Raw genomic sequence first — 18,610 nt, forward strand, 5'->3', positions numbered from 1 at the left:
CGATATTTGAACTTGTGGCGAAGGATTATCATGACATCGAACATGTTGTCTGGTCATGAGACGAGTATTGTGGCGCCAGATCTCAGATAAATTATTTCCTTTGGGTTCTGGATGCGTTTGGCGATAGATATCCAAACACAAGCTATTTCTTCTCTTTTCTCTATCATTCTCTGATCTCTACTCTATTACTAAATTCCCCGAATGTCGCTCTTGTGAATGACCCCGCTGTGAATTGCAAAGAATTGATCCCCCATGTGAATGTCTTTCCAAAGAATATCTTGCGCGCCTACCAAGAGCTGAAAAGTGTTTTTCTAGTTTCAATTGTTAAGGGGTCTGGTGTAGAGGACAACAATAATCGACTTCTGTTTTATCCACCTAATTGTTAGTATTGAGTCTCTAGAAAGGTCTCCCGCAATCTCTATGGCCACGCTGAACTTATTTTGTTTTAAACCGCCATGCATTCCACGTGCGTATTTTTTATAACACATGCAGATTTCAATCTAACGGCAACAATTTTCGAAAAACTGACAGCGGTAAAAATAGAGTGTAAACAATTCACTCTAAACTACTTCTACCCAAATTTTTAAGAGAGAATACCCAATGGGTCATATATCATTTTTAGAGGATATCAAATAATTCGGAAAGATAATGCTGTTATCTAATACGCGAATTATCAGATATTTAAGCAAATCAATACTTTTTATCAAGGGCACGCTAATGGGTATAATTTTTAACACCAGCAAATAATGTTTGATCTCGGGAAATGGTTTGACATGATGTACTCGTTATTTAGCACATGACTGGTGAAAAACAGAAATTTTAATGAGTCGTCCATAATCAAGGAATTTTTTTTTAAATTTTGTGTCATTCTGGATATAACAGACACAATAGGACAGGGAAAGATGGACATATTTCTTGGGTGAAATACTGCAAAATGCCGTTAAATTGTACACCCTTGGGCTATTTTTAAATTTCGAAACGTTGTGATATACCGACAGAAAACTAAATTTATTAGTTGCGAAGCTTTTCACTCTTCCCTTGTCCTATCTTCATCTTTATCAACACCACATGTCCATCTTACCCATGCCAGGTGCCCATCTTACCCATAGCACTTTTGAAATGACGATTTTGTTCTTTATTTTCACAACCATTTTATCTTTTAGTTTGAAATTTAACTAGTATCAGTTACTGTGTTGATGAGATATGATCTCAAATCACGCTTGGCGTACAATTTGCGAGCACTGCATCAATCGATGAGTCGCATTTGCCATTTAACCATAAGGTGGCCGTCTTAGGCACAGTTCCCCTAAACCGCAAGTAAAATGTAATGAGAAATTCATATGTGAATTAACCAAAAAATATTAAAAAAAATGATAGCAAAAATGTGAAAATCAACATAGAATGAGTCTTGTAGTAATAAATTACTTTATGATTATCTGATTACATAGTATTCATGGTTGATTACGCGAATTATTTTAAAAATACAGACAATTACCCTGCTTATTATTGATTACCAAAGTAATCGACGGATTACCGAATTATTTCGAAAAAGCGAAGTAATTCTTGATTAAGTGTCACTATTTTGGCTCGTTGGAAACCCCTCGATAAATAGGTCGTTGAATACGGAATTAAATGTTCTCGTCAATTTAAAAAAAAACCAAAGTCGCTTACTAATAAAAATGTTGAGCGATTCTCATATTTTTAATGAAAAAATAGTAAAATAATGGCAATTTTCATATTGTTGTCCCAAAACCGCATAGTACTTTTAACAAAAGAACATCGTTGGAAATGTCATTTCTTTTTCTTTCCAAATCACTCAAAAAAATTAAAATCGGTTGAAAAACGATCGCGTAAAAAATATTTTAGTGCCGCAAACTCCAAAAAAACGTTTTTACATTTCTTAGAAAAGAAATGTATAGAATTCGTTCAAACTTTCAAGATTTTTTCCGAGGCCCGGAGGGCCGAGTCTTATATACCAATCGACTCAGCTCGACGATTTGCGATAATGTCTGTGTGTGTGTCTGTGTGTGTATGTAACGGACCAACTCTCATTCGTGTTTCTCAGCAAAGGCTGAACCGATCTTATCCAAACCAATTTTAAATGAAAGGCCCGTCACCCAGACAGAACGCCATTAATTTGTTTTTGATACTGATGTTTAGTTTCCAAGAATGTTTGAAAGTGTAAAAACGGTGTTTTTGCAGTTTTTTCAATTATCTGCCGAACTTTACGACATAGATAAACACATTATATATCTTTGGACAGCCTCTACGAATACCTTTCGAACGAGTTATAGATTAATGAAATCGGTCTTTTATCAAAAGAGATATTTATCATTATATATGGACGAAAGATTTTTATCATTTCCCTTAGCCACAAATAAGACCAACAACAGACAATCTATTTTTAACGCCAAAACGGCTAATTTTAGGTCAATAGTATCTTCTGAGAATTTGATGGACGTAATATTCCCTTTCTTTTGGTATTATTTTTTTGCTGATTAATTCTTACGAGTGAGATATTTTCATAAATTTTCTTGGAAGTGATTGTATTGAAATGATGTCTTCAGCAAATTTGTAGCTCTTACTTTTGCGAATACCTTTTCTGAATACATCAAATATCTATTTTGAATACTTTAAAAGTTATAGCTTGTTGTTTGTGAATTACCCTTTGTCGCCTATTTATTTTCAATATAGTAGTAAAGCATTTAAATTAGCCAAATATTATTACGATAAAACAAATTTCATATTTTCTTTTTCTATCTACAATAGCCAGAAATAACCGCCGAACCATTCCAAGTTATTCCATTACATGGAACTTGATCACTTATCGATGCAAAAATTTTCATTTGCGCGAACCTGATGACTGCAAAGTATCCAAGTCACAAACATCGAATCGATCTGAAACATATCTTAGAAAATGAAAAGCTATATAAATAACTCCAAGCAATAGCGTGGCTAAGAGAAGGCTTCAGGATTCAACCCCACCCCTTGCCGCCCACCCAAAAAAATATTTGAATTGATGGATCTTGACCTGTAACTGATCTATTGGTCTTGATCTAACAGTTGTCTAATCACATCAATATCAAACACCTGCCTGAAAACATTCCAATACACACTCATTCCAGAGCTCTGAAATCAATCATAATCCTCAGATTTCCTATCATATTGAGCTCACTTTTGAATGGATGTACTCTAATATGGATTAGGGTCTTTTTAATAGAAAGCGAAGTTGGGAATGCGTAAAGTTGAGACGAAAACGTAATATGATTAATAACGAGGATAACACTTTCCGAAGGTGGAGTAAAACTTATGAAAAATGGCGTTTTCCGTTCGACTCTAGCAGGTCCTGATCAATTTTGATGAGCTTTTAATTTTTGTTGTGTTACCAATTATATGAATAGGTAAAATAAATGTTCGCAAACAGTAATTGAAGGTCAAGATTACATCATTTTGCAACCGCCAATTCCGGAGGTTTAGTATCTTCGATGAATTTCACAAACCAAACCACTTTGTTGGAGACATGAAGGCTCCGTGTGTTCAGGGTATCAACATATTTTAGGCTATTTGTAGCTTTAAAATAAATTATTATGATTTTACTGTTCATGGTCGTCTACTATTTATAAACAATAAATTTTACATTTAATCCAAACCTTGAGTTTGTGAAGCTTGCAACAAAAAGTTGCTTAAGATAAAAAAAATAGATTAAGGAACATTTCGTAAATATCATTTTAAAACTCGATATACTCCCTACACGTAGTACTCATTCCTGCAAATAAAGTTTTTTAAATGATAGTCTCAACAAATTCGCTAAAGAAACGAACTATGTTACTATTTTTTGAAAAATTAATTGTCCATGATTTTAAAACTTCATATATGACGGTTTCGGAATTATGCTATTTGGAGATTAAGTTCGATTTTCACCAAACCTCCACCAAACCGAATTTCTAGCTACGCCGCTGACCCTAAGTAAGTAGAAACAAAGTCGTTCTACACTCGTCCACAAAAGACTTCTTCGAATACTGCCTATTTATTGCAATACAGTGAAGATCCCATTTGATTAGCCCCGATTTTTTGAGTCTCATATGAATATATTTTTTAAGGGCTCTAGCAGATGAACAAGGCTGAATTTTAGTAAACCCTTTCATGAATAGATTTTTCTTAACTTAAAGATGCAAATGTGCAAAAATAAAAAAAAAACATTTTTAATTATATTATATAATCAGAAATATCTATCAGACTAGATAAAGGGAAGGGAAGAATACTTTAACAGCTTCAATTTATTATAAACAAGGAAAGAAATATGTCCCGATTTAGTCAATGTTAGCTTAAAACACACCATGAGGCTGTTAAAAACGGGTCTTTACTGTTTTTTTTATTCACTGTGTCCCACATTAATAGGTACATCCCATTTTCTGAGGATATTTTCTTTCAATTGCATCGAACTACACCAATTTTTTGGTAGTTTTCAAAGGGTTATTTTATCGACTTCTTCCAACATTTTGGTGAACCTGTTCCTATTCGTACGATAGTTTATGTTAAAAGGGCTTCCTAAATTAATTGGTATACTTAAGGACTTATATGTTGCAGACTGAGAAAATACAGAAATTTTCAGCTTTTTTCCTACACAATATTACAAATGCTTATTAAACAACTTTCCCTAATAAGGTTGTAAAAATTAAAAAGTATTTGAAAATTATTAATAGCTTTAGTAAACGGGGTAGTGACCATCGCTCCACAACGCAGTTTATTTTTCATGACTTGCGGTTAGCACGATTTCTCAAATTGTTGAACTGAAAATTATGGAATAGAAGTTAGTTTTTAGAATTCTGTACAGATTTAACCCGTCGAAAATCGCGCAAATGGCTCGGAATGAGACCCGCTGGTGCCATAAAACGATTTCGTTAGATTTTCAGAGCAGCGTGCACTAACACAAGTGATGGAAGGTTATCGAAAAGTTTCGTAGAAACGAAAATTCCAGTGATGATGATTTTCTTTAACGGGTTAGGATGAGCGATAATAATTCAAATCAAAAATACTACTGGGAAGTCACTTTTAGAAAAAGTCGATATCGAAGTAAAGTTTGAAAGTCATTCACATACAACAACAACGGCATGGAACGTTTTGACGTACACAGAAAAAATATTTTGTAATTTTAAGTTTATTTTCATGCACATATTTGGAGCATGAATAAAAATGTAAAATTAAGTTCCACCACAAATACACACGACTTGTCGTGTTTTCTTGAACGAATTTTATTACAATTTCACACGTGGATTGAAAATTACAGTTTCATTAAACGGAAAACCAATGCGCCTCAAAATATTTTTATTCGAAAATGCTGCAAAATGAATATTACACGAGTGAAAGTGTAAAATTGTATGCTTTTTGATGCTCGAATTGAGTGCATTGATTTTAACGTATTTTTCAATCAAATTTTTGATTCAATCTTTATATGCTTACATTCGTATTGATTTACATGTCGTTTAAATTTCATTATTTTTTGGAGTCTACGGCACGTGTGAATGAGCACAAGAGATATGTATTTAACTTACCCTCACGGAACGGTGACGTTCCGTTGACGTTGACGGAAGCTGATGTATCGTCCGAATCGTCTTTTAAACGAGTGTATTAACTTTTCTATTGGTAAAAAATTTGGTACAGAATTTTTCAAAAGGGAGTACGGATGGAAAAGATTTTTTCACTCCAGGTACAGAATTAAATGTGACGACACTGGTGTCACTGTGAGACTTATTCCAGAGACATACAATACCGGTTTGTCGCGATCCACCATGCAAATAATCCGACCGAAAAGCTATTCGATTTGTTTTCCTCCACCTATCAGAATATTGTGACGGTGGAGGAAAACTAATCGTTGAACACATTAATACAGTTACAGATTATCAAGTTATCTATACGTGTAACGATTGAATACTAATGAAATCAAATACGTTTCAAAGTTTTTCTCGCCTTATTTAAATCATGTAGTACCAGGTCTTGCCTATATTCACGCTTCAGTTCAGTAATGTGAGACTCGTCTAAAAGAATTGCTACTAGTACCCGTCGATGAAATGGTTGTAAACTAATAAACGTTCCGTTCTTTAACATGTATTCCACATTACCTACAAATTCCCTATCTAAGGTTGAAACAGATAAGGCAAAATAGCCCATAAAAATCACATTAAAAAGCGATATACTACGAGTAGCGATCATTGATCGCAAGGTGCTATGAAAAAACAACCAATAAAACACACAATGAGGAAGAACCAACAAACTATACGAAGTAATTCGCAAAAAAACCATGACTATAAACACGTAGCGTAGAATAGTGCAGTATCTTTGGACCAGTAATCACGGTACTTATCGATATATGCGTACGATAGCTACCGCTCAATCCACCCCAGACATTTTTTGCGAGTAGGCCAGTAAGTGACCACCATTCGCTGCTTCACTACCGATACTCGTTAAAATCCGGAAAATTTTGTCACACTACACGGAGGCGCTCGCAACAGTCTTGAACAATTTTCTTCAATGAAGGAAGTTGAACGAAAACAAACGTTGTTGTTATAATGCATGGCATGGCCTACCGCCTACGGTAAACAAGCGATACGCAACGAACTGGCATGCACCGTTCGTCACCAATGCACAGCTCGTGCTACCAGCAGTGCCAGCGTCGTCGCAAACGGGGAAGGGAAATGAGCGCCTGTTTGTGGGAAAATGAGAAAATGAATTGTTCGGTTAGTGGATCGTGTGCATGGGCGGACCCCGTCCCTCGTTGTTGTTGCGATTGTTCCCAGCCTTCCGTCCGTCAGTCCATCCATCCGTCCGTCCATTCGTTTGTCGGTTGACTGATCGTCGTTCAAGAGCAAGTGCATGAGAATTTTTATTATTTTCGTTAGTCACACATGTGAATCATTTCTATGGATGTGGATTTTTTTTTTGTATTTTAGCTGATGGCTGACCTTGTGATTAGCATGAGTGCGATGACTATCGTGTAGCCGCCGTAGACAATATTGGTAAATGCGTTGCCACCGGTGCTCCAGGTGATGTTGTGTATCAGACTCCATTCTCTGGAAAGAATAAAGAGGAATGTTTTGGAATGAAAACTGAAATATCGGATCCGGAATTCAATGAGATCACTTCGATGATAAATAAAAACCATAATGTAAGTTACTTTATGCAATTGGATAAAATAATTTGATTTCATACGTCAAAAAAATCCTTTGAGAACCGGGCCTTAGACAGTGATAAAAATGTTTGACCCAAACATTGTCGATGAAAAATTTTTACACGCTTCAAACGCTTTTGAAGTGTGAAAAATCACTTTTATTTATATATACAAAAATACACGCACTTAATTTTTTCTGCCGAATCTCAGCTTTTTTCGCATCTGTTGCCGAAATCTCGACGGCTGAGATCTCAGTAACCAATTTTTTGGCTGAGATCTCAGTAAAAGTGAACCTTACTTTACTGAGATATTAGTTTCTAAATTTGCTGAATGCACGGCTGTTGAGAAATTGCCGAATCGAATTGAGTGTGCAGAGTAAAATTTTCTGTTTTATATTTGAGACTAAAGCATGGATTATAAATTTTTACGCATATTTTCGAACTTTGAACCCAATCCTTAGAGTGAAGTGCAATTTCTAATTGCTAAATCCTAATACAACCGTAAAATGTTGTGCGATACCAATATTTTTTAGCCCCTTTAAGTACCCCATTAAGGTAGTTTAATATTTTCGGTTTTTAGCGGCTTTTCAGTTAATTTCCAAACATTAATTTCATATTTTAACAACATTATCCTAAATTTGTATTGAAAGTTATTGAGGGCTGGCGACAGTGATTCTCTGGAGGTACCTTGAAAATATGTGATGTGCATCATAACACAAAATCTACTGGACCAATCGTTTTAAAATTTGGCACAGTTTTTCTTCACCTTAGGTAACTAACTAGTAACTAATTGAGTTCTTCACAAATTGTTATTATTATTAGTTTCACAATAACATGTCAGCTGACTTTTGCTAGCGACATTCGGCTCCAAAGTGCAAAAAAATAAAAATCGTTAAAAAGTTCTGATGTACATCACAAAACAATTTTTTTCCGGGGCGCCTCCGAATCACTTGCTCAACTGACAAAAAATATTTACAAAATGGATTCTAGGATTCGATAAACAACAGAAGAGGTTCACTGATGGAATGTATTGAATGTGGTTCATTTAAATCAATAAGGACGATGAAATACACATTGGAATACTTCACAAGCAAGTTTAGAAAAGGGAATTCGATTAATCCATGCAATGATACGGGCGTTCACTCCAAAAAATAATGAAATTTGAACGACATGTAAATCAATACGAATGTAAACATACAAAGCTTGAATCGAAAATTTGATTGAAAATTATGTTGAAATCGATGCACTCAATGGGAGCATCAAAAAGTATGTAATTTTACAGTTTTGTTCGTGTGATATTACATGTCATTTATTTTACAGCAAAATTTGATTAAAAGTATATTCAAGTGTATTGGTATCCCGTTTAATGAAGCTGTAATTTTCAATCAACGTGTAAAATTATAGCAAAATTCGTTGAGGAAAGCACGACAAGTTGTGTGTATTTGTGGTGGAGCTTAATTTTAAATTTATATTCCTGCTTCGAATATGTGCATGAAAATAAATTTAAAATCACAAAATATTTTTTCCTGTGCTGGTGACTGTGTTTCATTAGTATTAATCCGTTCAAAGAGATTTTATACTATCAGTTTTGGTTTTAGGTTTCGTTTGCTTGCAATAGATTCACCAAACCAATAACTATAAACATTTGATTCAACCTCATCCTGAAATTTTACCGACGTATATAAGCTGAAAAAAATATTTTTACTGAGCTGCTGTAAATCTTTGGTATCATTTCGATAATTATTGCAGATTTAGTAATCAATCTTAAGTGCCGCATTAATAATCGACCACTCTTTACAACCAATATTTGGGTTACAGCTAGGCACGAGAACTAAGTAAAAATTTCAGAACATGAGAATCTTACCAATATTGTCCAGGATTACAGTCGAGTGACACCTCGGTAATCATTATAACGCGATGGATTTTATTGAAAAGGACATGCATGCACTAAATTCTTCCCCATATATTGCAAGTATCAAATACAAATTGAAGGAGGCAAATGCTGACCGGAGATCTTGCAAATATGGCTAGACTTAGGAATAGTTGCCTATGATGATAGCTGAAATATAGAAGAACATTCGCGCTTTTACTAGAAATCTTTCAAAATAAATTGGTTCATCAACAATTAGGAAGGTTTTATTTGGCACGGTTCAATGCATTAACTCCGGTGAGCGATGAGTCTTTAAATACTTAAAGGAGTATGTAAGATATAAAAAGTATTTTTCTAACTGTCCACATCTTGTGAGCGTTATCTATTGTTGCATGTGGAGATCATTATATTCGGATATTTCTGCCTGCTTCTTGTTCTTGGTGGCACGATCGTGTATCCATTAGAGCTTCCTACTCGGGAATTTATTTCCCGGAAATCCCAGGATTTTTGCTTTTCCCGGAATACCCGAGTCCCGGGAATTTATATACGTGGTACATTGGTCGATTTAGCGTTATTCTTAATTTGAATATTGGGAGCAGTTTTTACAACATTTTTTTGTGTTTTTACAAGATTCTTTTTGTGATAGAACCAAGCACAGTCAACATTCTATTTTGGAATACAACATATTTTTCTGTCAATTAACCCTAAACCGTTGCACTGAGCTACAAATGTACCCTTCTTTGGGGCCGTGTGAAGACGAGAATTCGGCATTCATCGTGCTGGGACCTTAACCATAATTCAATTCAAAGTTTCTAGTAAGAGTAGGAAAAGGTGGTATAGCTAGTTTGCTTATAGTCTTCGTGAAAGTAGGTGTCAAAGTTGGCGTGGGGTACATTTGTACCCCAGTGTACGGTTGCTGTTAGCGTTTCGTCAGGTTTCGTGCTGTCAGTGGAAATGTGACTCGTGACAATACCAGTTTAAATACTTGTTTTTTTTACTACATAAGTAACAATTAGTGTTATAAAATAATTTTAATCATTTATTCAACTAATTTAATTTAATTTTGATGTTGAGGAAAATCTCGTTTTCATATTTGCTGATTTTTATTGTTTGTTTATTTTTTATAGTTTTTTAAAAGCAATGGCTCGCAAGTATAATTTGCGCACAGTAACTGCTGTAACAGTAACGTTGCGTGTTACCAATGTATTACTGGTCAGAAATATGTTTGAAATAGAATACTTCTAACGTTTCAATATAGGGGTCCCGTTTCAAAATTTGCCGGAATTTTACCCGATTTTTCAAACGTGAATATCTGCCGTTGTACTGAATGGAAAAATAAGATTATTACGCTATCTGATTGGAAATATGTACAACAATTTTGTATCAAATTCGGTAGTATGTACAATTTCTAAAAATAGCGGAAAATAATGGAATTTATGAAAGTAGTAATTATCTGATTCCTGATTGGTCGGTACAATGCGCTCAAAGAGCAAGCGTTGCTGGGACTGCCTCTTTTTCATCGAATGTACTGCGACACGTATAAAAAGGGAACACAAGAAAAATTCGTTAGTTTGTGTTCTGACGTTGTAAACCTAGCAGCTGCTGCGTTTCATGTCAGTTCACATTCTTTGATGGTATGTAATAGATACCATGACTGCCGTCAGACCCTGATAGCATTTCATTCTAATAATGAAATGACGTGCCAGTTTCAAGCATACACGGAAGAAACAATGGTGACACACCACAGAAAAAGCAGAAAGCTCTTTTTTCAGAGCTGAATAAATGGATTGGCGATGGGGTGGTTAGTGCGAGAACCGCGCTCTCTTGTTCTTTAAATTATATGTGGCGTCAGGTGCTTGTACAGATAAATTCACCACGGCGCGCGTTCCAGAGTGCACCGTGGTGAATTTATCTGTGTTTCCTCCGACAAGCCGTAGTGCGTACTGATTGTTTCGTTGTGTAAAGGAGTTGGTGTTGGCTTATTGGATGCAGAAATTATGATTTTTTGTTGATGATTTGATACGAGTTATTTCGGAAAGTTTATTTACGAGTTTATAGAGCATTTTTAGACTACCAGGAGAAACTTAAAATACTCGGTCCTCGGTGCAAACGGAGAAAAAGTTTTACGCATCATCATGCTATAAACACATTTTCCATAAAACAGATTAATTGTATCCACATTAAGCCCGGCTTATTTTATGTGCGGCTAAATGACGCAATGTGCAATTTACTTATTTTGTTTGCGAATATCGTGGCTACACAAGTGAAAATCTCCATTAACTCCACTCTGAGATACCTACTTGGTTAAGGTTCGAGCATATTATTATTTATGAAAACATGGGATAAAACGCGCCACCTAAGGAAATATGATCATAGTTTAGCTATAGAACATTAATTGGGAAAATTTAATAAATATCATTCAACCAACATTTCCCCCTGTAATCGCAATCATAACGCTTTGAAAAATATTCAAAATTTTAATAATTCACAACAACGACGGGACAAAAAGCTAGTTGGACTAACACGTAATTTTGTTTTTTCTCGAGATTTCACAAAAATGTAGTTTTAAATCGTCTTAAGTTATGCAATTATTAGGTTTTCAAAACAATTCTTTTTTAGATAAGAAAGATGGGTAGGTAATGTCAACGACATTACCGAAATGAAGTAGCATACATTTTAACTTGTTAATACGAATGCTGCAATTTTTACTAATTTCTGAAAGATTTTATTAAAATAAGTTATTTCGGCATTTCTAATGGAAATAGCGAAATAACGGTACAAGTATAGAACGATTCTCTAGTGTTGCCAAATGAATTGTTGAAATATTTTAGGTTTCGATGTACGTGTACCGATATTTCGGTACTTCCATTAGAAATAACGAGATAGCTGGTTTTAATATAACCTATCAGAAGATAGTCAAAATTGTAGCATTCGCATTAACAGCCTAAAGTATATTCTGCTTCACTCCGGTTATGTCTCTGACATTACCCACCCATCTTTTTCATTTCAATTTCCACCCCATTTCGTGGTATTTTCCAAAACCCTATTTTTAAACTTTCATTCTTCCAAATAATTGCACTTTTTCGAAAATATCGGAATTCCATTTTTTACCATTTCTAGATCATTCTTTCATCTTTTAGAATCATTTGATTTCTTTTCAAATCGGTTGAAAATGCGCAAAGTTATAGTATTTTTTGTAAAAAAGGACAAAACAGCGATTTTTTCACATTTTTTTGTTTAAACCAATTTATGTATCATTGATTCAATAAATTCCGTACTTTCACTTACACAGCTGTTTTCGAAATTAAAAGACGAAGAAAATGATGCATTACACATTTGTTTGCATTTATACCTGTGAAAATTGCGATAAAACGCACACAATTAGAAAAAATGAAAATTACATTTGACGTAAACAACATTTGGACGTATTTTGCTGTCTTATAATGGAATTTTACATATTTTGACATGTGTAATAAAATATTGTGTCCCTTTTGATGTAGAACTCGGTTGAATGGGGATGGAGATTTGTGAACAAAGCGCATTTTTACATGTTCTTGAATGTAAATTTTAATGAATTGCTACGCTCCTTTTATATGCATCTTGGGAGATGTAAATATTTTTAAGTGTGCAGTGCAACGTTCTAGGGTGGAAAACGCAAGTGCAACCTTTTAGGGTTAAACCGTCTGCAATGTAGTGTTTTTCAGTGAAAGAAAATAGGATCTGAAACAATCAGCTCGAATAGTTTTAATCCGGCACACACGAAATTCCCCGATAATTATCGACATTCGATTTGTTTCCTTTTTGTTAACTGGAAACATGTACATGTCAAGAAGCCCTCTGATGTGCTTTTAACAAAAATCGAGGGGGCGCCATCCCTCAGCTACCGGGGAATTAGATGCTTTCAGCTTGGAATTTGCTGCTAGAATAGCAGCACTATCGACGCAAATTAGGTTGATTGTTCATCTTAGAGAAGGAGTTTGAAGGATTTCTTGTACTTACTTTTGCGGATAGTTTCATAAAACGCAAATTGTAGAGAAATACTTCCAAAACTTGTCTGTTAGATGGTAGGGTGACCATACGTCCTGGTTTCCCAGGACATGTCTTGGTTTTGCATTTACTGTTCTGGTGTCCTGGGAAGTCGACGAAAATGCTTTATTTGTCCTGGTTTTTCTCCTGTAAGCCTAATATATTTCTATTTATTCCGTCTACGCTTTTCACGTACACTCATCCTCAATCGGAATGCGACAAACAAAGCCTAATATAGTGGAATCTTTCAATTGTACCTTCCGATGGTTTTTTTAATCTCTCAAGTGTGCCTCGTCGATATTGATAAAACAATGGTTACTAGCGTTTCTTCTCGGCTTAAATCGTCTTTCAATCCGGGACCCGAAGAATTCCCTTTGGTACCTCTGACAATACATATCGGCGTTTTGGTGCTTCTGCTTCTACTAGAGATCTCTTGCTAGTGGCTTTTTTTTCGCCTTATTGGAAATCCATTCCATAAAAAGAAAAATAGCAACTATCGTGGAATAATTTCATTGAGCGCTCTCTCGAGCTAGGGATCATGGAACTACTACAGGGTCGATACCAGTACCTAATCAGTCGCTCTGCTTGTTAATAGTGCAGTGAATCAAACGAACGTTTGATCTCTGCTGTCTATATGTACCGTGACATAAACTGCGTCTGCTGTCTATGTGTACCGTGCCATAAACTATAAACAAGCAAAGCAATCGAATAATAAAATTCGTCCCAAGTCAGTGTGAACAATAAAGCACCGTTACTTTCATCGGTGCGATATCGATCATTCATTTCAATATGTTTGAAACTCAACAGCGAAATTCAACAGCAAATTTGCAAATGGAGTTTAGACTAACGGAAGTCGTCGTTATACAAGTCCACCGCACTCGTTACTGATAACGTGTAAAACTTTGGCCAAACGGAAAGCTACGCTATAGAAGACAACATGCAATACGTCGTTGAACATGATAATGTTAGGACCAAGATACCCGTTTATATTGACAATGATAAGATTGATATGCGTCTGCACGATCTACACCTGGGTACTATTAATACATTTATTACAACCATCATGTCGGAATACGTAACGGTGGAATCCTTTAAGTTTGAAACCTGGAGAAATTTTTTTAGGTGCGAATGACGAAACCTATTCCTTCATATCTGAACTTTCAATTCAATGCAAAAAGCGTGAGCAAATCTCAAATCACGCTGTACACGTATGGAGGACCCTGCGTGCCCTATGTTGTTACACAAGAAGACACACTACGAGAAAACATGTACACAAACCTCTAACGAAGCAATATCAACTGCAAGCATACCCATCACACAGCCCTTCATCAACAGCAACTAAATCACAAACCACTGGAGTTGCAGCTCAGGCATCAACGACTACTGGAACAACAGAACCTACGCACAGCGTGTCCGATCATTGTGATGCGCCTACTACTTGCCAATCAACTGCCAGCACCACCTATAATAAATTAAATAACACAGAACACGGATTCGAGTTGATTGTGACCCGTAAACCTCACAATCAACTCGAATCAGGTAATCGTGAAAGCCCATAAAACATTAACAGCGAGGATAGCATGCACGAAAACGATAAACCGAGAGAAAGTGGACTAAGTGATCCACAAGCAACAAGAGGCAATGAAGTAAATAGATCTTCAACAAGAAATAAGATCTTTACGCAAAGTAACAAATCACGTACACAAGATCCGATGGATATACAATAAAATTCGATTTATTTATTTTTATTTACTGCCCGTGATCGCATATCAGTCCCATAAAGATAGGAAATCCCATAGAAAACGAGACAACTATGCGATCATGGGTAGTTTACACATTGATAATATTAAAAGACCCACGGCTCAGGTAATGCATTGAGACGTGTCAAATAAATGAAATAGCTAATGGACGATTAACATGCCTTCACGCCTGGATGCTGAACAGCGACTAACCGCCGAGTCTAGCATCCTACATAACAGGGAGTATGGAACGTCGCGCTCAAACCAGTTCCGCGAAATTTCAAAATACTTATTTCTGCTTGTATTTACCAAAACCAAAATTCAGATTCACCACCTCCCTCATTCATTAACTTTTCAACTGACTGAAACTTCATTCAGAATGGAATGCTTGAGTGCAGAAGAAATAAAAATTCCTTCACCAACCAAAGCATTTTTTTTTGTTTTTATGTGGACAGTTTGAAGGCAGAAGCTGGCATCTTTTACATTTTCGAGCATTAGTAAACTGCATAATCTATATATGGTGCACTTTTGCTCAATAATCCCTCTTATAGGTAGAATTCAGTTTGCTTCTGACACCGAACATGTCCGAACCTGAATGCGCTGTGTCGGGAGAACGAATGACGAGGGAAACGAACCAAACCTTTCATTCATCGCGACGGGTATGAATTGAATTTTCTTTTTTTCAAGTTCACGCAGGGATGTCAATTTTTTCAAGCTAGGGCTCAAACTGATATTATTCACATCAAGCTGTCCGCCAGTTTTCATATAACAATCGATTAACCGGAGAAATTTTCGGTAACAACGGTAGGTTTTGCAGCTCTCAAATCGAGAGGTAATGGTTGTCATTGGAGATTGCCAGGCATAGCGCAGGGAAGCTGATTGGGATCGCTGATGTTTTTGATTTACGTCAATTTCGTGTTTTTAGTACTGAAAACTCCTCGCCGGTCCTGCACAGACCATCTCAGCATGAAACGTTTGCTGATGGTGGTGTAGCAAGAACTGCCTTTGTGTAAATCCGAAAAAGTTCTTGGTGATCGAATTCCGACGAAAGACTTTCTGGCAGAGCTCTTCCTCCCAGACTCCCAGACTTTTTTACTGTTGAAACTCTGCCTGCCAGACCCCAGAACTATTTAACAGCCGTAAACATGCGGAAAAAAGGCAATGTCGATTGAGCAGTACCCTTTCGACTGTCCTGGTTTTTTACTCGTCTGATGTACATGAACCTTGTGTGACGTATCACGTATGTAGTACAATTTCAGTAGAATACATTTCGCAACTAATCAACAATTGGTAAGAAAACAAAACTTCCTTTTTGGATCCTTTGAGAAGATACAGCTGAAATTCAGGATACGCTTTCCGGACACACTTCCATAGATGCAAAATGTCAAATTGTGTTTAAATTCTAGTTCAACTAATTATGCAAGGATACCGCATAGATTTACAGGTGATTAATCATCTTTCTTCCAAAGACTAGAAACAATCTCTGCACATTATGAATTCTCATAATTAATAATTCGAGGAACCTACATGAATATACCTACAATACGTGAGTTATGATTACGTCGGCTTACCTAGATAATTTCTGATTCCTCACGAAAACTCGGCGCGCTTCGTGATCAGTAATGATTTTAGCGATAACACACGAAACACACGCTAACTGAAAATTAGAACAATAAATTGCATCATTATCGTCGCTGCTTTATTTCCACACAGTTTATATTAACGAGAAATTTGTAGTAATTGAAGCTCCAACCTCAAAACGTGCACTTACTAATTCAACAAATTTAATCACTACTCTGGCAGCTGGGTTGACCATATTTATAAGGTTTGAACTACTGTTCACAATCAAAAAACGATAATACTCTAAATGGAAATCTATCAGGTTTGCACTTGTCAGCCCGCACAACTCGTTCGATCCGTGCAGCCAGCCTAGTTGACACAATTTTCATCCAAACTCTTCGTACGGCGAAATGGATCCACTTTTCATCGTTCTGAACATTCTACCGCATGCGAGCCGATAATTTCACTTTCATTGTTTGGCGCCGCATTCTTTATCAGCGTTTGAACCATTTTCTGCCTGCATAGGCTAGCACAGTTCCCGATTCGATTCGCGTAGCTTAATTTCCCGCACTTTTGCGACGCGTTCCTTTCCGCTCGACAGCTAGACAGTAAATAATTTTCCAAACATCATTCAGTGCTTTTCGCGCCACTCACCTCACTTGGCGGAACTTTTTTCCACCTGCGAAGGGTTAACTGGCTTTGGACCTGGGTGGGGGGCCGGCGGCGGCGACACCGCACCTGTCGGTTGATAGTAATCAAAGACTCGGAACAATGTAAGTCTTTTCACGCGCACGTATGTTGTAAACATAGGTAGGCATTCGGTATGCCTACTTTGAGTTGGGGCGCATACGTGAACTACCTAAACGGACAGTACATACCGAAAGAAGTTGTAACTATTTTTTAGTGCATTGTGGGGTAGCCATGATCGCAATCGGAAGGCGCTGATGCTAGACATTCGCGAGTGTCTTGGGACAACCCGGAGTGTTGTTGGCGTTCGGGCTTTGTCTTCACTTGATAATTTGATTGTTGTACCTATATGAAAGGAACTCATTCTGTGATAGAAACGTTACACCGTCCGGGTGGGAGGTACGAAATCTGCAAGTTGCTGGCGCTGCCAAGAACTTCTGCGGTTCGCATATATGATGTATGTTTGCGTACAGTAAATTGAATGTAATTATACGGACCTTGTTATGTGGTGTGTGTGAGTCATCAACGCAAACTTAAACCCAACGCAATGGAAGTTGTCACTTTATGTGTACCCAGTAGACTGTAGGTTTTCAACTCGGAAGAATGATAATCTGAATATTCGACCATGGTTTTCAGAAACATGTCTTTCACAGTCGGTATGTTCGCTGAATAAATATGGCTATTATGCTTTTCAAAGTTTTACTGTAAAATTTATATACGGCTATTTCAAAATACAGTTTCGTCATTATATTGGTTTTAGAAAATCTACGTCATGTCAATTTAGGGTTGCCACTTCTCCGGGTTTGACCTAGAGAAACCGAATTTTGGTTGTGATCTCCGGGTTTTACATCTATTTCTCCGGGTATGGTGAGGCGACGGAAAATGTAAACTTTTTAATACTGAATTTGATCATTTCATTACAAATATACAAACCAACTTTGATACAACTTAAGGAAAGAATATTCCGCTCTCTACTAAAGCTGAAAGGCTACATCCCACTAAGTCGCTCTAAATGGTTTAAAAAAGTAGGCTTTCGTCAATTTACTTCATCTTACTGTTGTTGGTGCTTGTCCACACCTGCTGCTTTTTAGCAGAGCAGCTGGTCTAATGAAACCAGCAGCGTCAACATTAAACGACGTATTCCAGTGTCAACGATGAACGATTCTGCAGCGCCTCTTAATTGTTGCTTAGAGAAGTAAGCACTGCTCCTTTGTCGAAACCTTCTTAGTAATTGTGATGACAAATATAGAGGAACGGTGCCTAAGACGGGCACATTAAGGTTAAATAGTAAATTCGACACATGCAAGGATGCATTGCTCGCAAATTGCACGTAAACCAGGATTTGAGATTTTGTTGAGCTAGGTTCTCGGAAGGGCTTCACGTCAGAATCACACACTACAATTGCAGACGAGACAGGCAATTTCGCCCACTTAACACTTCTTAAGGCCAATTGCAGCGAGCCGTGATTCTGAATGTGATATTCATTGTACGGTTCAAATATGTGCGGGCGTAGAGTTCGCGATCGCGTGTATCATCGCGAACGGCTCGAGCATTTGTACGTTTT

The 18,610-nt window shown here is 36.6% G+C and overlaps 1 protein-coding gene across 1 annotated transcript in view; it reads right to left on the reverse strand.

The window, feature by feature from the left end:
• Positions 1–16,947, reverse strand: part of LOC131690021 (uncharacterized) — a 26,200-nt gene extending 9,253 nt beyond the window's left edge. The window contains exons 1-3 of the mRNA XM_058975459.1: positions 16,571–16,947; positions 16,371–16,456; positions 6,960–7,067 (exon numbers count right to left, since the gene is read on the reverse strand). Coding sequence (XP_058831442.1) covers positions 6,960–7,067; positions 16,371–16,456; positions 16,571–16,615 — 239 coding nt within the window. The 5' untranslated portion in view covers positions 16,616–16,947. The remainder of the gene's footprint in view (positions 1–6,959; positions 7,068–16,370; positions 16,457–16,570) is intronic.
• Between the last annotated feature and the right edge of the window lie 1,663 nt (positions 16,948–18,610).

This window comes from Topomyia yanbarensis, chromosome 3 (assembly GCF_030247195.1).
Source record: "Topomyia yanbarensis strain Yona2022 chromosome 3, ASM3024719v1, whole genome shotgun sequence".
NCBI lineage: Eukaryota > Metazoa > Arthropoda > Insecta > Diptera > Culicidae > Topomyia > Topomyia yanbarensis.